The sequence below is a fragment of the Muscardinus avellanarius genome (assembly GCF_963383645.1).
Source record: "Muscardinus avellanarius genome assembly, chromosome: 18".
NCBI classification, from domain to species: Eukaryota; Metazoa; Chordata; class Mammalia; order Rodentia; family Gliridae; genus Muscardinus; species Muscardinus avellanarius.
This window is the reverse complement of record NC_137804.1, coordinates 10,478,229-10,500,139: the sequence shown is the minus strand read 5'-3', so window position 1 is coordinate 10,500,139 and position 21,911 is coordinate 10,478,229. Positions and strand designations below refer to the sequence as shown.

The 21,911-nt window shown below is 43.1% G+C and overlaps 1 protein-coding gene across 5 annotated transcripts in view; it reads left to right on the top strand.

The window, feature by feature from the left end:
* The window catches only part of TGFBR2 (transforming growth factor beta receptor 2), a gene marked incomplete at both ends in the record, with an annotated part of 98,951 nt that overhangs the window by 12,421 nt on the left and 64,619 nt on the right, over positions 1 to 21,911 (top strand). For 2 of the 5 annotated variants that reach the window (XM_080715726.1, XM_080715722.1), the window contains one exon: positions 7,898 to 7,972. The exons of the other annotated variants lie outside the window; for them this stretch is intronic. In XM_080715726.1, coding sequence (XP_080571852.1) covers positions 7,898 to 7,972 — 75 coding nt within the window. The remainder of the gene's footprint in view (positions 1 to 7,897; positions 7,973 to 21,911) is intronic. 5 annotated transcript variants of the gene reach the window in all.

Below are 21,911 nucleotides of genomic sequence, written 5' to 3'. Positions count from 1 at the left end.
AACTGGGTTAAACCGAGGGATATTTTATCTCTGAGCTACACCCCCAGCCCTATTTTTTATTCTTAATTTTTCTTTTTTGCGGTACTAGGGGTGAAACCCAGGGGCATTCTACCTCTGAGCTATACCCCCAGCCCTATTTTTTATTCTTTCTTTTGAAACAGGGTCTCTCTGGGTTGCAAAAGGCCTCACTAAGTAGCTGAGGCTGTCCACTAACCGTGATCCTCCTGTCTCAGCCTTCCGAATGTTGGGAATCACAAACGTGCGTCACCACAATCGGCTTATTCTTCATTTTGAAACAGGGCCTCACTAAGTTGTGGAGGGCCTCACTAGTAGCTGACGGTGACCCTGTCATCCTCCTCTCTCAGCCTCCCAAGCCCTGGGATTACATGTGTGCACCACCACGCCTGGCTCAGAATTCTTACCTAACCAAAATGAAGACTATAAAAAGTCACACCAGATCACAACTGACACAGACCACAGACATCTACTTGGAGTTGGTTGGAGATGACTACTTGTCAGAAAAAAAGAAAAAAAGAAACCATAGTTATTTTGAAAATTCCCTCCTGCAGGTGTCTGAGTGTCCATCCTGACTAAATAGCATGTTTACTTCAGCTGAGAACTCATTCCTTCTGGCCAAAGCAAAGCCTCACTTGGCTTGGGTGGCTATTTCATTTCTCTGCTTAATTATGGTGTTTTCGTTCTCTCCTTCCTCCAAATCGGTAAAAATGTCTGCAAAGGTTTTTTTCTTAAGGTAGAAAATGATGAAAACCTTTGCCCTGTCTAGGAGAACTGAAAGTCTAAAGAGCTTCTATGTTTTGGGGGGAAACGGTAGGAAAGCTTGTCTGTATTTAATTAATGTTCTGTTGCCTTTCAAAGATTTCTCCATCACTTCTCTTAAAATATTCTTAGAAAAAAAAACCCCAGAATTTGCTACCGTAGCTTAGCAGTTTGAAGACTGCTGGTTTGGCAGGGGAGGAGCTTCAGAGGTTTACAATTGTATTTGTTTCTAGTTTGCCAAAGAGGAGGAAAGTGCTCAACTATTGCTTTGGTTGCCCATCTTGTTAACACAGATCGCATTTCTGTTTTGTTCTCTAAAACCCATAGAATTGAGGGTGTGGGGGAGGAAGAACCATCTGATATGATTTATCCTTCAAAGGGATGTAAAAGAAATATTTTGTATTTAGTATGCTGGAATCTTGTTAAGTTTCATTGTTAAAAAATAATTGCTGGCCAGGCGTGGTGGCACACACTTGTAATCCCAGCATTCGGGAGGCTGAGACAGGATTGCGGTTTGCAGGCAGCCTCAGCTACTTAGTGAGGCCCTTTGCAACTTAGTGAGACCCTGTTTCTAAATAAAGAATAAAAACTAGGGCTGGAGGTATCACTCAGAGAGAGAATGTCCCTGGGTTCCATCCCCAGTACCAAAAAAAAAAAAAAAAAAAAAAAAGAATTACTAACCATCTTAACCACCCTGGGCACTTTGACTTTTATTTTTATCATTCTTATTCTTAGAATAAATTCTATTGTCATAATTTGTTTTCTCTCTCTCTCTCTCTCTCTCTCTCTCTCTCTCTCTCTCTCTCTCTCACTGTGTGTGTGTGTGTGTGTGTGTGTGTGTGTGTGTGTGTGTGTGTGATCCTCGTGCCTCAGCGTTATGGGTCCTCTTCTGACCTGCTTACTTCTTCTGGTGAGCGAAGGGCTGATCTTCTGCTGCTCTTTTCTGTGCCATCTCCTCCAATCCCAGCCTGCTCTACGTTTTCACTTCAGATAGTGCGATAATATTTCATGTGTTCTCATTGGCACCAAGGCCCAAATTTGAACTCAAGCATTTGGACACACAGTGAAGATGGTGGTTTTCTGTCTCCTCCTGATAACACCAGCAAGTGATGCCTAATATCTTGCTTCTCTCTAGTCCGGGTACCCAGGGGATGATGATGGACACAGGTGGAACAGCCCCGCTCCAACATCACTGGAGTGGTTTCCACGGGGAGTTCTGTTATCCAGTTATCCACAAGGATCTTAGTGGACCCCATTAAGGGATGTTTCAGCCAGTAAGATCTAGGAAGAATCCAGGGTCATTTATTCTCCTAAAACTAAGTCTGTTTTAACTATGTGCAACCAATATGCAGGCTGCAGAGGAGAGATATCTGGTGGCATGTCCACTAACTGAGTTGGTTTTTGGCCAGTCTCTATATATTTACAAAGCATTCTTTTCCTTCCTTCTCCTTCCTTCCTTCCTTCCTTCCTTCCTTCCTTCCTTCCTTCCTTCCTCCTTCCTTCTTTCCTTCCTTGTACTGGGGATGAATCCAGGGGTATTCTACCTCTGAGTTATACCTCCAGCCCCCCATTTTTACTTTTTTGTTTTGAAAAAAGATCTCATTAGGTTGCTGAGAGTCTGGCTAAGTTACTAACTCGCTAAATAGGAGGACTTACCTATTTCAGCTTCCCAGGGACTGACATTACAGGCATGCGCCACCATGCCCGGCTCTTTCATGGTCTTTCATTTACTGAATGTCAGTCTCTCGACCATGAACTCTAGAACTCAAGGGTCTGTTTCTTTGTGGAACTCACAGCATTAATCATGTGTGCTCCGTTAGGTTTTTAATCATAGACTGCCCTGACACACGGAGACCTTAATTCATTCTGCAACTATTATCCTGTGGCATTTCTTAAAATTCATAAATGTCTGAACCATACAAAATATGTAGCCAATAAATTAATGCATTAATGACAAGTTTTTAAGGGAGTGGTTCAACTCTTTGACTTTTTTTTTAATCCTCTTCGTTTGCCTTCAGAAATCCATTTGTCTGAAACTTAGTAAGAATACATCTTTCTTGACTGTCCTCATCTATTTTAAACTGCTTTGAGAGGGTCCCTGCTGCAGGCTTTTTCCTTGACTGGCTTCTGTGTTTTACTCAACATAAGGCAAGTTTTTGTGCCTTGATTACTTTGTCTTCTAGGGTTATGGGATTTTGTTAGTTACCGATGCCTTTAACACAGTGGCCACAATTAACCAGTTCTCACAGCTATGTTCTGATTTTTCCAAATAATTTAATTTCTCACAATTTGTTTTGTACCTTTGATATATGAAGTATACTTGGGAAAAGGAGAGAGAAGAGAGAAGAGAGAAGAGAGAGAGAGAGAGAGAGAGAGAGAGAGAGAGAGAGAGAGAGAAGAAAGAAAGAAAGAAAGAAAGAAAGAAAGAAAGAAAGAAAGAAAGAAAGAAAGAAAGAAAGAAAAGACTTTCTATTACAATACACATCGCATGCTGTTTCCGGTTGCATCAAATCTCAATTTCTTAATGAGAATAACTTTCAGATCTTACTACCAAGAACCTCTTAATCAGAAATGTATTTGCAAAAGACACAAAGACACCGAGTTACATGAAGTACGTAACCACCCTTTGGTTTCGTTTTTGCTTTTGTGCATCGCCACCTCTGTGCAAAGCAGAAGGCTTATACCGATCATCTTCAGTACTCTCCTGGTTGGTGTCTGCCCAAGGACACCCACTGCCCCTTCTGTCCTCACTGTACTGACACCTACATCCCCGGTCATCCTGGTTCTGAACAGGTGGCCCCTGCTGGGAAGTCTTCCATGAAGTCGCTCCTGAGTCCTAGGTTATCCTTCCTCACTGAGCTCAGTGTCCTTGGCTCCCGTGACAGTGCCCAGCACTCAGATGGGGACAGAGGACTGATTCGATGGCGACGTGTAGGGCCAAGACCAAGTCTCTTCCAATTCCCTTTTTTCTGCTCGAATTTCTCAAAACCTCGTCCCACTTGAACCTTAAAGCTTCCTGACATCTCCTTTTTCCTTTCAGAGGTCTCCCCTGCAACTGCGTTCCACCCTCCACACGTGTCCGGTCTCTCCTCACGCCCTGCAATAACCGCACCCTTGGAAATCATGCCTGGCCTGAATGATGCGTCTCCTGGGGCTTCCTTTCTCATTTTACCCACAAACCCCTCTTTCTCCTGCTCACACCTCCTGTAGCGGCTCACTCCTGTGGCCTTGCTCACCAACCTGTGGTTACACTGTGTGTGTGCTCAGTTCCCTTATTGGACTGCAAACTCTTCCAAGGGGAACCTTCTGTCTGATTCTGCACTCACACTTAGCACACCCTCTTGGCCAAAGTGTCTGTTTCTGTGCTGTGTGTGTTCATGCTTATAATTCATGGCTTTTATTTTATTTTTACACTCGGTGCATTATGGCCTCCCAACACAAAGTAGATCACAGTGATAGTGGCCTACAGCCACGAGTAACTTGGCGGGCTTTACCCCATCTCCCTCCCCACTCTTCCCTTCCCCATACAGGATACTGAGATTGGCTTTGGGATTCTCATACACCACGCATAAATAATGTCAGTGCTTTTAAAGGCCAGGGAAACTGCTTGTAGATGGAAGACCAGGGGTGGAGGTTGTGTTTTGTTTCTATTTTGTTTATTATTATTATTTTTGTGTGTGTGTGGTACTGGGGTTCCTGGAAACCCTTCTACCTCCGGGCGACACTCCCAGACACCTAATTTTTATATTTTTATTTGGAAACAGGGTCTCTTAAGCCAGCACGGCTGGCTTTGAACCTGTGCAATCCTCCTGTCTCCGCCTCCCAAGCGCGGGGATTACAAGCGTGCACCGCCATGCCCAGCGTGTTTTGTTTCTAGACTGCTTGCCTGCTTATTGCCACAATCAAGACTCACAGACTCTATTGCTTACAGCCACATGCATGCGGCACCCCGGGGACCTTAGGCTTATGGGGAGCTGTGAACACTCTGCTTCCTGTAAGCTGCTCTTTATGGGGGGGGGTTTGGTCTGCCTGCAGCCTTTGGCTTCTGTGGATTTGGGGGGCTGCTTCAGCACATGGGTGTTAAGGAAGGGGTCCTGTTTTTCTGTCCACCACAGACTGCCTTCGATTCATTTAATCTCCTGCGTGTGAATCCTTGGTAGACAGCCCAGCACATTTGGACACTGCAGGCCACGAAAAGTCATAAAGTAAATCATACCATCTGACTCAAGACAATTATTTACCACTCACTCGGGCCTCTCCTTCTTATGAGTCATTGGATTGTCAGAGAACAGGCAAAGAAAGGAGCCTTGGGGTAGTTAGAGAGGGTCTGATGCAAATATCCCCCATTGCAAAGGTGACCCCTGGCTGCACTTTTGGGGGAAGCCTTCTTGAAAGGAAATCTGCTAAGGACCTTGTATGTGCAGCTTTGATTAGACGTTGGCTTAAGAGAAGTGAATTTGTAGGGCCATGGGGCCCTTTGATCTTCTCCATCATAGACCCATCAGCTCCCTGAAACCCCACCCTGAGTAGTCAAGCTTTCTGGGCACCACGACTCTGTGCTCTCTCTGCAACCAGCTTCCAGGTGAGCCTCCTGCCTGGCTTTCTGCTGGACCCACACTCGTGACGCTCCTTCTTGGTGGGGACGCTAGTGCTAACCCTGACAGAGACGAGCAAGGTCCTGCCTGCCTCGTGAAGGGGGAAGGGGAGATGAATAAGAGTTTTCATATTCTTTAAGCTTGAGACTGTGTGGCAGTTCTTGAAGTAAAATGGTTTTAATTTGACATTACATTCGGTTGCTTTTAAAACTGCTGAAAATAATTATCTTTCAAGGTTTATTTTTCTTAATGGGACACTCTACCTCTAAGCCCTCAGCCATTTTATAGTTTTTTTTTTAATTTTAAACCATGGTATTACTAAGTTGCTGAGGCTGTCTTCTAACCTTCAACCCTCTTGTCTCAGCCTCCCAAGTACTAGGATTATAGGTTTGTCCAACTGTGCCCCACATCTTTCTAGACTTTTTTTTTGTTTGTTTTTTTGCGGTACTATGGATTGAACCCAGATGCATTATACCTCCAAACTACATCCCCAGCCCTACTTTTTATTCTTTATTTTGAAACTTGGTCTCACTCAGTTGTGAAGGGCCTCACTAAGTAGCTGAGGCTAGCCACGAACTGCGATGCTCCTGTCTCAGCCTCCCAAGTACTGGGATTATAAGCATGCGCCACCACGCTCAACTTCTTTCAAGATTTTAATGATGCCGGTGGTGAGGATGTTTGTGGCAACTGTATAATCACTTACATTTTTTCAGCACTTTACAAAGTGTCTTCACAAATTGAGACAGGTGTCAGTTAACAATTTATTAGTGAGATACCCCGGGGTCTTCAGGGCAGGGGAAGAGAATACAGTTATTTGTTTTATTTGGTTTGGTGCTGGGAATTGAACTCAGGGGCATTCTACCTGAAAACTACACCCTAGCCCTATCTTACTTTTTATTTGAAAACAGAGTCTCCTTAAATTGCGCAGGCCCTCACTAAATTGCTGAGGCTGACTTTGAACCTGTGATCCTCCTATCTCAGCCTTCTGAGTACTGGGATGACAAGCATGCACCACTACGCCCAGATGAGAATACAGTATTTTAACATTTTGCTGTTAAATTTTGGAATAACTGTTGCAGTTAGGATGACCTTTAACCCACTCTGAGCTAAGCTCATTGGCTTGGCCACTCCTGAGGTATAAATAACTTCTTTTATATAAAAACAACTGGACTAGGTATTACATGTCAGGGTAAGTCGTCCTTTGCCAGTCAAAACAATCTTGTTTCTCTTTATCTTCTCTCTCTCTCTCTCTCTCTCTCTCTCTCTCTCTCTCTCTCTCTCTCTCTCTCTCTCTTCATCTTTCAGATGTTCTGGGAGAGGGAGTAGGAAACAGGACTTGACCTCTCGTAGAATGTACTGTGTTGATTGTGATTGGAACTTAGAATTTACCCTCAAGGGACTCTTTGCAGTGCGCTCTGAAAAGCTTGGAGAAGTTGGCTTGATCTAGCATCACTTCTTAAGTCATCTTCAGTGGTACCCAACGTGACCGTGGAGACTGGCTCGGCTTTTGTGCTCTCTCAATGAGCATCTTAAAGTTATGATAAAATGAAGGGATCAGAGCGAGCAAGTGAGCAGCTGATGTTTCTTTGGGCTCATCTGGGCTGCTTAAACCTCAGTTTCTCCAAGGGGGTTTTGTTTGTGTACCCTACCAGGGATGGCATATACCCTGAAAAGACCATCGTCATTTCAGTAAACCTCTATACCCCCAACCTTCCTTGGTAGCTATAATCCTGGGAACTCACAAGATATCTTTTCACCATTAATATAGCTATTAAGTGAAGATTAAAGCAAAATTAAAATGTATGCAAATAACCATTTGCATATTTGGCCAAGCAGATTAAAACCCAATGCCAGGAGATCAGAAGAGTGATTTGAATAATTTTTCTCTCATTGGAAGTGTGCATGTGTGTGTGTGTGGGGGGGGTATGGTACTGGGGATGGAACTCAGGACATTCTACCTCTGAGTACACCCCCCAGTCCTATTTTATTATTTTAATTTGAAATAACGTCTCACTAAGTGGCCGAGGCTGGCCACAAATCTGGCAATCCTCCTGTTTCAGCCTCCCAAGTACTAAGATTACAAGTGTGTGCCACCATGCCAGGCTTTCATTGAGATTGAAGGGGAAAGAAAACCAGTGAAAGCGTGTAATCCCAGTAACTGGGAGGCTAAATAGGAAGATCGCAGGTTTGAAGCCAGCTTCAGGTATTGGGCCCACTGCAACTTAGTGAGACCCTGTTTCAAAATAAAGAATAAAAATAGGACTGGGGATATAGCCTGCAGGTAGAATGCCCATGGGTTCCATCCTCAAATACCACAAAAATATTAAAAAAAGGAACACCAGTGGAAAAATAAGTGTAGTCTGATAACTTTGAAGAAAACATACTGATTGTCGGGTTAGAATATAATTTTAAGACGCCCTGACATGAATGAAGTGGTTTAGTATTTGCAAAATAGTTCCACTTGCATGACCTATTAGATCTTGCAAACTGCCCTCTGAAATGGGTGTAATTATCCCGTTTTGCAGATGTGGAAGTGGAGGCCCAGAGAGATGAAACCATCTGCCTAAGCTGTAATAAGACCATCCATCCACTGAGACACTGTAATGTATCCCGATTTATCTTCTCATCATTTTTACTATGTCTAGTTATTGCTTTCCTTTGTCGTTTAATTTGTCATTTTTCAGTCTAAGAGAAAAATCTGGGATTCCATTGTCTTAGTTTTCTGGGGGGGGTCTAGGGATTGAACTTGGGAACATTTTATCTCTGAGCCACACCCCCAGCCCTATTTCATTCTTTTTAAATTTTGAAACAGGGTCTTTCTAAGTTGTTGAAGCTGGCCTGGAATTTGCAATCTTCCTTTCTCAGCCTCCTGAATACCGAGATTATAGGCATGTACCACCACGCGTGGCCCCACGATATTTTCTTAGGTTTTGTTTTTTTTTTTTTGGTAACTGAATTAAAAGAAAAGGCCGTGAAAGTGTTTATATCAGACCCCCTGATCTTGCCTTTAAAACGAGAAGCCATATTTAGGACTGGAGAATTCCCCAATTCAAGTCCTTCTTCTTTGCGGTTTTTGTCTGCCAGTCTTACTGGAGTTCAAACTATGAAATGAGTCATTTTGCTTTTCCCCTCTTTCTTGTGGGGATAACGATGTGGTCTGCCATCTTGAGGCTTCTACCACCATTTTCAGTAGACAAACGCTGCCATTTCCAAAGGCTATTCCAGTTGTTGCATTCCTGTGGTTTTGCCCTTCCCCCAGGCTCCCAGGTGCTGAACATCCACCTGGGAATAGGGGCATCTTACTATCAGAAGGGTGCTTCACCACATAGGCACAGGAGTCAAACATGAACGTTGCCTTCCTCTCCCTGAACTTCTTAAGCATGCATGTCTGCATGTAGATCCAGAAAAGAGCAGAATTGTTTCTGAGGCAGAACACCAGTAGCACAGGAATGTGATATTTAGTCAAGTTGCTTTTTTATGAAAGGAGTCATACACTGAGGCCTAGCAGGTCCTGTCTGTAGAACTCTGACATTTTCTAAGGACATGGTATAAGGAATGACCTTGGTTACAGAAACTGCATTCAATTTGCAAGCATACCGAGTTAGTTTTGCTCCTGCTTGACCATTTCTCTGCAAAAAAAAAAAAAAGTCATTTTTCCAACAACACAAGAAGGAGAAGTTGAGTCATATCACTGTTTAATTTAATTTTGGTTAAGTTACAGGTGAAGTGATTAGCACCCATTCTCTGATTCGAACTTCTTTCTCTTCTTTTCCAACAGTATTCCTTACCGTGTTTTCTTTGTTTGTTTTTTTGTTTGTTTGTTTTTCTGGTGAGGTTGCTTGAGGCTAAGAATCTTTGTCCTCCTTCTTCTTCAAGGCAAATTTTCCAGGAAAGATGAGCTTTATTAAACTAGGACAAGATTCATGAATTTAATGTTATAATCCACAGAATTTTCTCAAGTGATAATAGATTTCAGTCTTCTTTTTGTATTTACTTTTTTTTTTTTTTTTTTTTTTGGTGGTACTAGGGTTCCTGGAAACCCTTCTCCGGGCTACACTCCCAGACCTAATATATATATATATATATATATATATATATATATATATATATATATATATATATATTTTTTTTTTTTTTTTTTTAAACAGGGTCTCTTAAGCCATCAAGGCTGGCTTCGAACCTACCCGATCCTCCTGTCTCCGCCTCCCAAGAGCGGGGATTACAAGCATGCGCCACTATGCCCGGCACATACTCACTTTCTTAAAAGAGATGCCATAGAAAACTTTCTGGAATGATATATTTTATGTAATATCCTTAATAATTATAATTTTATCTACTGATTCTTATTAAGGCAGAAGTCATTCTGAAAAAGTATTCAGATTTTGAATGCCTCTTTTTTAGAACCTGATATCGATGTGTGGTGTGTGTGTGTGTGTGTGTGTGTGTGTGTGTGTGTGTGCATGTGTGTGTAATCCTTAATGATAAAATCTACACACTACACAGAAGTAGGGAAAGAAATTAAGTTGTGGGAATATTTTGACTGTAAGTATATTTAATGTGTATTGTGTCCATGTAGCATTGTGGTTTTTCTGAAAGAAAAACTTACTCAGCTCTGAGCTGAAGAGTTCTTGCTGGATTATGGAAGGGGCCATGTGCTTTCTCACGATGGTCTGCTTAACTGAATATTCATCCTGCCTGCTGAGGTCAAAGCACTTAAGAAATCCAGCTCTCTCAGGAAACCTGCTTCTCAGATCTTCCCAACAGATCATCCTTTAAGCCTATTGTCTCTTTGTCAATTGGCACAGGATTTCCACCCTTAAAAAAAAAAGATAGGAACATGTGGAATAACTGCTTACAAAACCAATCCTCAAATGGTCTTCCAGGAAGAGTTTACACAATGACAGGTAAATGCCCTGAAGCCAAATGTGTTTATGATTCCTGTCTCATCCCGCAAATATTATTAAGAGTTTAGTCATAGAAGAACATGCCCTGGGTTGGGCTGGAAACTGCATACATTTCTAATCAGCTTCTATTATGAGGAATACATTTCCCTAAACATTTCTAATAAGGTTCTGTTATGCTGAAGTTCACAGTCTCCCTTTCAGCCAGCTCAGTGCAAAGTTGGATAGGATCATCTTGTAGTCTACCTCTGACCCCCTCTGAGTGCGGTACTGTCTTAATTTCCTGCTGCTGTAGAGTGAGCCCTTCTGTGGAGTCTTTACTCTTTCCTTCCTTCCTTCCTTCCTTCCTTCCTTCCTTCCTTCCTTCCTTCCTTTGTTTCTTTCTTTCTCTTGCAGTACTGAGGATTGAACTCAGGGCCATGCTACTTGCAAGCTACACCCCCAACCCTACTTTTTATTCTTTATTTTGAAAACAGGGTCTTACTAAGTTGCTGAGAGACTCGCTAAGTAGCTGAGGCTGTCTGTGAACCCAGATCCTCCTATCTCTGCCTCCCAGGTACTGGGATGACAAGCATGTGCTACCACACCCAGGTTTTACTTTTCAACCCTGGCTACACATTAGACTCCTCTGAGTAGTTTGAAAACCGTCCCAACTCCTGAACCAAAGCCCTAGAAGTTCTGACTCATCCCTCTCGGCTAGGGCCCTGGCATCGTTATCATTGTAAAAGAACCCTAGATGATTCTGATGTGGATGCCAGTTGTGAAACACTGATCTAGCCTAATCCAGATCGGTTACAAATAAAGAATTTGACCATGGAGGTCAAATTCCCAAAGCAGAGAAGTTAACGTCTGGGTTCAAAACATCCCATTGAATGGTGATATTAAATATAGTCTAACAAAAAAAAAAAATGAGCAAACTTTCAGAATGGGCTATGAGAGAATTAACATTCTTTTTTATTTTTTATCTGTGGACACCCACCCACAAATGGGGTAAGTGCAGTCCCACCTCAAAGGAAACCTCACAATAAAGGTAGTTAAAAAGCAATGCTAAGCCAGGCGTGGTGGCGCACACTTGTGAGCCCCGTGCTTGGGAGCCAGAGACAGGAGGATCCCGCAGGTTCGAAGCCAGCCTCACTGGCTTAAGAGACCCTGTTTCTAAAAAAAAAAAAAAAAAAAAAAAAAAAAAAAAAAAAAAATTATAAAAATAGGTCTGGGAGTGTAGCCTGGAGATAGAAGGGTTTCCAGGAACCCCAGTACCACCAAAAAAAAAAGCAATGTTGGCTGTGTGTGGTGGTGTAATCCCAGTACTTGGGAGGCTGAGACAGGAGGATTGCAAGTTTGAGAACAGCCTCAGCAGTGTAGCAAGGCTCTTAGCAACTTAGCAAGACCCTATTTCAAAATAAAAATATAAAAAAGGGCTGGGGGTATAGTCTAAAGGTAGAATGCCCCTGGGCTCAATATCCAGTATAAAGGAAGGAAAGAAGGAAGGAAGGAAGGAAGGAAGGAAGGAAGGAAGGAAGGAAGGAAGGAAGGAAGGAAGGCAGGCAGGCAGGCAAGCACCATGGGCTGGACTGGAGATGGATACTTAGGAAAGCACAGCTGGCCGGGTCCTAAAGCGTGGGTTCTGGGGCAGCATCACTTTCTACTCCATAGCCTTGGGATCATTCTTCCCAACTTTCTTTAAGGAGGCAGAGAGAAGTAGTGAAGCACCTGCCAGGGCTATCTGTCCACCAGCCATGCAGAGGCGGTCCTCAGCTCGATCCGCCATGCACAGAACAGCCAATCAGCATGTGTCCACTCTGGACCACCAATCTTCAGCAGCGCCGGACACCAGGCATCCTTGCAGGGGACATTATCAGAGTGTCTTCCCCTGTCTTGATAACCTTACCGCCAATAACAAGGGCACCCAACTCCTTCCAGGGGCTGGGAAGGCCACCGTGGGGAAGGATGGTTTCCTTGACCTTAGGGTTGGCCTGGGAGTTTTGGTGGGGAGGTGGAAATATGAGGGGTGGGCAGGACAGAGGGAGTTAATAGATCAAAAAGCTTCTGATAAAAGGGGTTGCTCAGCAGAAAGTAGTCAGATGATGGGGGGCCTCACAGGCGGGGCCATATGGCTGAGGCTTAATTGTGAGTCACCGGCAAATTATAATTAGGGGGATGATGTAATGAAGCTTTCACAAGTCTAGTAGTTTGCAGCATGATTGTAGGGAATCCCTTTCTTCTTCTGCCACCATGTCTCTGCAGTTACATAGCAGGCGGGGACTGTTCATCGGGTCAGCACCTGAGCCTTCTGGTTTCCTGTCTTGGAACCAGCATCCCAACCTCAGCACTTTATGAGGTTTTTAAAAACAACGGTTCTAGCCAGGATGGTGGCACATGCTTGTAATTCCTGTACTTGGAAGGCTGAAACCAGAGCCTTGCAGGTTTGAAGCTGGCCTCTGCAACTTAGCAAGATTCTTAGCAACCTAGCAAGACCCTGTTTCAAAAAGCAATAAATAAATAAATAAATAAATAGGACTGAGTTTGTATCTTTGAGGTAGAACACTCCTGGTTCAATCCCCACCACAAACAACAACAACAACAATAACAACAACAACAACAGAAATAATAGTTTCTTCATTACACCTGCAAAGACATATGGTCAAGGTGTTAAGAGTTTCAAGGCTTTCAATATCTCTCAAAGTATCTTTGGGTTCAGTTGAGATCCAAGGTAGCCACAGACACCTTAAAAAAAACAATCCAAGGACACAAAGCCATCGATTCCAGAGGGCGCCATCTTTGTCTTGGACCTCATTCACTCCTAGACGTTTTCCCAACACGTCCCCTCATTAAATATCACAAAGTTATGCATCCTTCTTTGACATTCTGAAGAGCCTCGAGTTCCCATTGGTGGAGCCTACAGGGAACACACTTCATTGCATCTGATGACATTTTAATGAGCTCGAGATGGGAAAGTCTGGGGTGATTGGACAACACATAAACCACAATGAGGAGTTCCCCAGAGTGGAGAGCCACTCCTGGTCCAGCCAGGAGCCTAGACACTCTGCATTTAAGGTGCTTTGACTTTCTAACCCCCATGACAAAATCAAGACAAAGGATGTAGTCATTTTAGAGAGCAGCACTGTTCAACAGAACTTTCTGCAGCAGCTCAACTATCTTCTATCTCTGCTGCCCAATGTGGCAACCGTATGGCTTGAAAGGTGGCATCTGTTAACTAAGTGGTTAACTAAGCAACTTAATTTAATGTGCTGTTGTGTTTTCATACATTGAAATAGCCACAAATGGCGAAGAGCTACCCTAATGACCAGTTCAACTTCTTGTTCTCACCAGGTGTAGTGTGCACACCTATAATCCCAATACTGGGGAGGCTGAGACAGAGGAGGATTGCAGGTTCAAGGCCAGCCTCGGCATTTTAGCCAGACCTTGTTTCAAAATAAAAAATAAAATGGGGCTGGAGAGCTGGGCATGGTGGCGCATGCTTGTAATCCCAGCATTTGGGAGGCTGAGACCGGAAGATCGTGGTTCGTGGACAGACTCAGCTCTTTAAACAGTGAGACCCTGCTTCAAAAAAATAAAAACACTAGGCCGGGCATGGTGGCGCACGCTTGTAATTCCCACGCTTGGGAGGCAGAGACAGGAGAATCGCGCAGGTTCGAAGCCAGCTGCGCTGGCTAGGGAGCCTGTTTCCAAAAATAAAAAAAAAATAGGTCTGGGAGTGTGGCCCGGAGGTAGAAGGGCTTCCAGGAACACCAGTATCACCAAAAATAAATAAATAAATAAATAAATAAATAAATAAATAAATAAATAAATAAAAAAAAGACTAAAAAATAGGGCTGGGGGTGTAACTTGGAGGTGCAATCCTCCCTGGGTTTCATCTTCAGTACCGCAAAAATAATGGGGCTGTGTTGAGTGTAGATCAGAATTAGAATATCTCTAGGCTCAATCCTTAGTAACAAACAAACAAAAAAAAGAAAGAAAGAAAGAAAAGAAAAAGCTAAAGAAAAAAACAAAAGAAAGCAAGCTTCTCGTTCTCTTGAAGTCCTGAACAGACACACTGAGGTCCACATTAAATTCTTTGCCCCTTCCCATTCCTGTGTTCTGCAATTAGAGGCCGTTCTGTCCTGGGAACCTGATAGTCTAATGTTTGCGGAAATGCTCTTTAATAATACGCTCTAATTATAATAATTTATTGTAGGAGGATCCAGCCAGGCCCCTTTCATCGTTGGTGTGTTTAGTTTTCATCTTAAAAGGGCCGTAAAAGCAGTCTTGTCCTGTGGGAGAAGAGTGCGCCTAAGGTCTCTACACAAGGATTGCAAACAGTTCAGACTCTCAGGCCCGCAAATACCGGGGAAGGGGAAGCCAAGGGCAGGTAGTGCCAGGAGGAATGCTGTTAATTGCGTTTAGCTTTTATCAGCCCAGGCCAAAGGAACACTTTGCCATGGAGCTGGGATTTCCCCCTGTGAATAGATTTTCCCCACCGTTACTCATCATTCTGCTATTTTCCCCTAGAAACGCACCCTTACTTGGCATGCCATGACTTACACCTCCAAAAACCTTGAAAAAAAAAAGTTGCTCTTTTTTTTCTTCTTTTCCTTAAATATTAATTTCCTTGCTTTAGGCTTCTGCCGGCTTCGTCTGGAAACTCAATCCATGCGCCTCGGCTCTGCGTTATGTTTCGGCTGTTGAAATGGGGATTAATAAGACTTACTTGATACCTTAGGAGTCAGCCTGGTCTGGCTTTTTAGAAAAAAAAATTTTTTTTTTTAAAACAGGCTTTTATGTTAGGCCGGGGGATTGGCATTTTGAGAAGTTGAGCCAGCTGACTGGAACCCTGGCAGGTTTCAACTTGTTACATGCGTGGTTGGGTTCATTTCTCTCGTTTCTGGGGTCTGCTGCTGCCCCCCCCCCATGATTTGCAGGTCGAATGTGGAGTTCTAATCTTTGCCTCGAATCGTCTTCTGTGCCAGACACAGCGGTGACCCTAGGAACAACCAACCATTTAACAGAAGACACATTCCAGAAGAAGTTGGGATGGGACTTTGATTACTGGCGGCATTCGAGCCAGTAGTTAAGGCCGTTCTCCGTGGAATGACTTCCCTGGCTCTGCCTACAGATGGGAGGGCTTCCTTTTCAGACCTCCCGGGAAGCTGGGGATTCCAGTTTCTTTTGGATTTCTCTAGATCAGCATTATCCCATCGAAGTTTCTGGCAATGATGAAAATATTCCCGTCTTCTTGGTGACCTGTGACTATTAAGTTCTGGGAAGGGCTGGTGCGACTCAGAACTGAATCTGCGATTTTATTTAGTGTAGTTTAAAAAACTGTGTGTTCTCAGAGATGCTGTGCTTCTCGGGAGATTTCCGTGACTTGAGGACAGTGTGTCTTGGAAGAGGCCTTGGCTGTCCGAGACTCCAAGGCCCTCCGTCGTCTTGAACCAGCTCCTCCCAGGAAAGAACTCTCCTTGACTTCTAAACTGGTTTCCTTTTACTGCTAATTTTGTCTGATTAAACCTTGAGCTTTTTATCTTTGTAAAACTATCTATACCCTCATACCTGCATTTGATTTTTTTTTAATTCTATTGTCCTGTTTCCTCTGTGAACATATTCTTATTCTTTGACCTGCAACTGAAAAATATGCGTTGGTTTTTTAATTTTTATTTTATTTATCTGGGGTGTGTGTGTGTGTGTGTGTGTGTGTGTGTGTGTGTGTTGGATCCAGTGGCATTTCACCTCTGAGCTACATCCACATCCCTATTTTATTTTATTTTTAATTTTTGAAACAAGGTCTCACTAAGTTGCTGAGGCTGACCTTGAACCTGCAGTTCTCCTGTTTCATCCTTCCAAGTACTGTGATTATAGACATTTGCCTCCACACCTAGCTGCATTAAATTTTTAAGTAAGAGGAAATTTTCAAGGGAGTAAGGTTTTTTCCTGGGACTTAAGGATGGGCTATGAAACTCGGGTTTTTTGTTTGTTTGTTTGTTTGTTTGTTGTTTGTTTGTTTGTTTGTTTGTTTTTGCGGGTCTGGGGATGGAACCCAGGGGCATTCGACCTCCGAGCTACACCCCCTGCTCTATTTTTTATTCTTTATCTTTGAAACAGGGTCTCACTAAGTTGCAGAGGGCCTCACTAAGTAGCTGAGGCTGTCCGCGAGCTGCTATCCTTCAGTCTCAGCCTCCCGAATGCTGGGATTACAAGCGTGAGCCACCATGGCCGGCTTGAAACTCAGTTTCAAAGGACTTAGGGCACGAGAGAGCTTTGATACTATCAGCAAGTGTTCTTCGACCACTAAAGTACTGTGTGTGTGTGTGTGTGTGTGTGTGTGTGTGTGTGTGTGTGTGCCAGCCAATGTTCGAAATCCAAGGAGATCAGGAGTGATCTAAACTAAGCCAGCTTTCACAAGTTAGCAAACAGGATTCCCCTAATATGTCCGAGAATAAGTACAGGCCCAGCAACAGAGTGATAGTAGGTGACTGTAATTTTAGAAAGAGTTGTCAAGAAAGAACTATTTGAGAAGAAGGCTGCATTTGAGCAGAGAGTTAAGTCAAGGCAGAGGATGATGAAGACACATCTTGGGGGGCATCGTAGTTGGAGGAAATGGCAAACCAACTCCTAAAATCAAAGTGTGCCTGCCTCCTCCCACGCCCACATGGTTTATCTAAGATAAACTTCTTTTTGTAAGAGTTGCTTTTATAGACGCACTGTTCACAAGACCCGAGATTAGCCTGTAACCTCTCTGGTGCTTGGTATAAGATCTGGCTGAGATGGGCGAGATACTAAGAAACTAGTCAAGACAGGCTTACTCCGTCACTTCCATCCCTGCCGCACGGGTTTCAAATCTCCAGTGCGAGGGAGGTAGAAAGATAAAAATTATTTGAGTGGGGCGGGGAAGAGGCAACTCAGAGGTCAAAGCCAAGCGCCGCTGCTCGCAGAAAAAAAGCATCCTGCAGAAGCAGGTAGCACCATACTTTGACTTCCCAGCCAAAGGCAATTTAAGATGCTTAAGAGTTCAGGGAGCCCGGCATGATGGTGCTCGCCTGTAATCCCAGCATTTGGAGGCTGCGACAGAAGGATGGAGATTCGAGGACAGCCTCAGCTACTCAGTGAGACCCTGTTTCAAGATAAAGGATAAAAAATAGGGCTGGGGGTGTTGCTTGGAGGTAGAATGCCCCTGGGTTCCATCCCCAGTATTGCAAAAAGATGGGAGGAGCTTAGGGTACTTACTGCACCCTTATCTCTAATTCAAAATGATTTCAGTACTCAAACGCAGTCCTTCCCTGTAGATGGAAGCAGCCAGCTATGTTCCACTCATATGTTAGAAGATTATACCTCAAAGACTTTGTAAGTGGTTCTCATTTTCTTTCTGTGGTTTTTGTTTGTTTGTTTGTTTTGCTTTGTTTTGTTTTTGGTAGTACTGGATAAACCCGAGGACACTTTGAGCTATTGAGCTGCATCTCCAGCCTTTTTTATTTTTATGTTTTTAATTTTGAGATAGAGTCTCACTAAGTTGCAGATGATGGCCTCAAACAGGTTCTCCTCCTGCCTCAGCCTCCTGTGTTATTAGGACTCCCGGCATGTGCCACCACACCCAGCTGGTTCTCATCTTCCATATTAAAATCATCCCTGACGTGCTTTCATAGTCCATTGACAATCGGTGTCTTCATGTAATTGCTATGTTTTCTTCTCACAAATTGCTGTGGTTTTTATGGGTCTTCTTCAGCATTCACAAGTGAAACTTAATCTCCCTTGTGGGACTATTAAGAGGCGGCACCTTTTGGAGCCTGATAGACTGGAGCGGATGAGTGCCCTGTAAAAGGGCTGCTATGTTAACTAGTGTTTAGGAGCCTTTTGCTTTTCTGCTATTAGTTGTTTGAGTCAGAGTGTCATCTAAGAAGCAGAAGACAGGTCTTTCACCAGACATTGAATCCGCCAGTGACCTGAGTTTGAACTTCCCAGTCCCCAGAGTGCTGAAAAATAAAGCTCTGTTCTTTATAACATTCCCAGTCTCGGGTATTTTGTTACAGCAGCACAAACAGACTAAGACACCGACCTTAGTGGGATTGTTTTCGCTTGGAGGGGAGCTGATTTTTTTTACGAATGGAAGGACGGTATTGTTCAAGCTGTAACGCTTACCCACGACAGACCTTTATGCTGTTTACTGCAAAGAACATTAAGGTCACGGCGGCACAACCCTAAGAAAGGCCCAGGAAAGCTAGCGCTCAACCTCACACTGTCTCGCCCAGCTCCACCATGAGAAAAAAAAAAAAAAAAAAAAACAAGCAAAATTGCCCAGTTTGAGGGGCACATTCTCAGATTTCATTGCAAATTTCCTGCCCTTTGTGGTCCTTTCTAGAAGCCTTAACAATGCGTGAAACTCATTTCTTTTTTTTATTTCACTTCCTCAGCTTGAAAAACACAAAGGGGGAGGTTTCAAAGTGCTCCGTGTGATCTCAGAAACCAAAATGAGTTTGAAAGCGCCTTTTTTTGCCCTCCTTGTGCTTTTTCGTTAAACGTAGTTCGGCTCCCGGTAATCCAGTAAAAGCCTCCCCAAGTCCTTCTAGAAAAGGATCACCGTTTTAATGCCGCTTTCAAACTGCAGCCGGAGCCGTTTCACTTTGACTTCCTTAAAACTGACTGTATTTCTTTCCCTTAATTTGCATTTGGGGGAAATCAGTGTTGAATAGGTGGCAGAGGAGAGAGAGCTCCACTTAAGATTTTGACTTCTAATCGAACTAATATTTATTGAGATGCCATTACCTAGCAGACCCTGGGCTGAAGTGATCCATCATGGGGCAAGACAGATAACAATCGGTGCCTCCAGTGGCTTACTGCCTGCTACCGGTGCCAGCCTCTGCGAATTACTGAAACACGTTCCTCTCTTGTGAAATTACGAACAGTGATACTAATCTTCCATAACCACTCATTGGCACAATCGCGGCGTTGACGTTGCAATAGGATGTTTAAACACAATCATGCCTGTTTGCTCGATTTCTTATTTATCATTCAAGCTGATTTCAGAAAGTCTATTCTACTTGAAGAGGCATTTCTTTTTTTAAAAATTTTTATTGGTGCATTGTAGTCATACATCTTAATGGGGTACAAGATGGTGGAGGCACACATGCACACATCACCCAAATAGCCCTTCCCCAATTCCCGCCCCATTCCCTCCCTTTCCCTCCTTCTCATGTTTGGCTAAGTGATTGACTTTGATGGACATGTTGTTTAAAATTCTTACAGTAAATGTCTTGGCTATAAGTCAGAGTTTCCTCCACATCCCCCATAAAATTAGAGGAAATGCCTTCAACACTTGTATGGAAAGTGGTCTTTTGTCGCCTGACATGATTTTCCTTCCTTCTGACCTTGTGATATGTAAATGACGTTGTAATTTTTCTTTTTTTGCAAGTCTGTTCACTTGCACATGTGTCTGAGCAGGCGGCAAGGGATGTGGTATTTAAATTGTATCTGAAGACGTTCTAAAGAGTGGGTTTCTCGACTAGCAGAGAAAAACAAAATCTACATCACATGCTCCTGATGGTCTCAAAGTCATTTTTCTTAGAGACTGAACCCTCAGGTCTCATTTTGGTTAACCAGGTCTAAGCTGGGAGCATTTGTAAAAGGTAGCTCTCTTGGCTTCAGAGAGTTAAATTTTGACTTTTTTTTTTTTTTAGGCAAAAGGGAGTCTTAAAAATTATCCACATTCGAGCAGGGCATGGTGGTGCACACTTGTAATCCCAGCATTTAGGAGGCTGAGACAGGAGGATCGCCATTTGAGGACAGCCTCAGCTACTTAGTGAGGTCCTTTGCAACTTTATTATTCAAAATAAAGAATAAAAATAGGGATGGGGGTATAGCTCAGAAGTAGAATACTTCTGGGTTCCATCCCCAGTGTTGCAAAAAGAATAATAAAATCATCATATTCACCCCCCAGGAAAAGTCAGAAAATAGGCATAGTTCCATCCCCAGTATTGAAAAGAAAATGATCATATTCACCCCACTCCATTAAAGGTCAGAAGATATACACATGGACTAATAATTGCCCAGGAACGTGGAGCTGGCTCCCCGACAGGTCATAACCTTTTCTACCATCGCCTGCGTCCATGGTGAACTCCCTTCCAGTGGGAGTCCAACAGCAATATCACAGCATTGATTTTCACATGGAAACATTATCCCAAGGAGAGGAATGTTTGCTTTCCAGATATCTGGATGGCACAGAACACTTCCCCACTGGATGCTTACATCTCGAAAAAGTTTCTTACCCATGTTCATCTCCAGTTCCCTTGTCAGCTGTGGACCGAAGTATACCGGTTTTATTTCCTTAAGGAAGAAAAACACCAAACCTAATTTTACTTCGATATTTTTTAATGACGCACTTTTAAGGTGCCTCATTAGCTCCCCATCTCTACGTGTCAAAACCTCGCCAAGTGTTTCAAAGCCAAAGCAGATAAGCTCTGGCCTGGAACATCTGCACGAGTCAGCAAAGGACTTGAAAACTGAGTGCCAGTCTCAAGTTACTGCCCGTTTGCCAGACCTCAATTGGTCATGAACAATGTTTGAAAACCAGATTCGTTAGCTGTAGAAAGGTTGACTAAACATCTCAAAATCTCTTAGGAACTTTATTGTAACAATGATTGATTCTGTTAAATCTCTTTGAAAAAAAAAGCAATAATAAAAATGATTATATTTCAATTTATTTATCAAATTTTTGGAAGAGTTTTTTTACTCTTGTATTTTAAGAAGTCAAACCACTGCATTCAACTGATGAGTAGGAATAGATTCAACGTGGTGTGTGTGTGTGTGTGTGTGTGTGTGTGTGTAGTATTAGGGGATTGAATCCGGGTATTCTGCTATTTTGTATTGAAATAGGGTCTTGCTACATTGCTGAGGCTATCCTCAAACCTGCAAACCTTGTGTCTCAGCCTCCCAAGTACTGGACTTACAGGTGTGTACCACCATGCCTGGCTTCACTGTATTCTTGATTATATTGTCCTTTCTTTTTTTCTTTACTTTTTTTTTTTTTTACAATTACATAGTAGTTGAATTTATTAATTTTTAATTGTCCTTTTCTTTAGAATTTTTTTTATTGGTACATTGTAGTCATACCTCTTCATTGAGTACAAGATAGTAGGGGCATAAATGTACACATCACACTGGATTATTATTATTATTGTTTTTTGGGTGGGAGAGAGAATTGCAGGAAATGTTACTTTTCAAACAACAGCCTGCTATGTGGCACTCTTTCCTGTCTAGGGGATTTTCACATTATTTCAAACATGTTTGATCTTCATCTTGACCCTACAAGGCTCTGTCTCATAGATCAGGAAATAGAGGTTCCAAGATATTAACTGGGTCGCCCGTGGTCCTGCAGCAAGACACAGAAGAGCCTGAACTTAGGTTTTGACCTCAGGATGCTTGGGCGTCACTAAGCTTCCCTTCTTATATATGTTTTCTAAAGCAAGTGAATTACCAAGGGCCAGAACCCTTTTCTAAGAAATTTACTGCTCCTCTGACCCGCTAAATGCTCCCTCTAAGTCCTACTGATGGGTCCCAGCATCTTCTTTGCTGTCAGTGGGATGACGGTACAGCTCTCTTGAACTGGCATAGTGGGGTATCTGTCTTCTTGCTGAGATTCGGGACTTCCCTG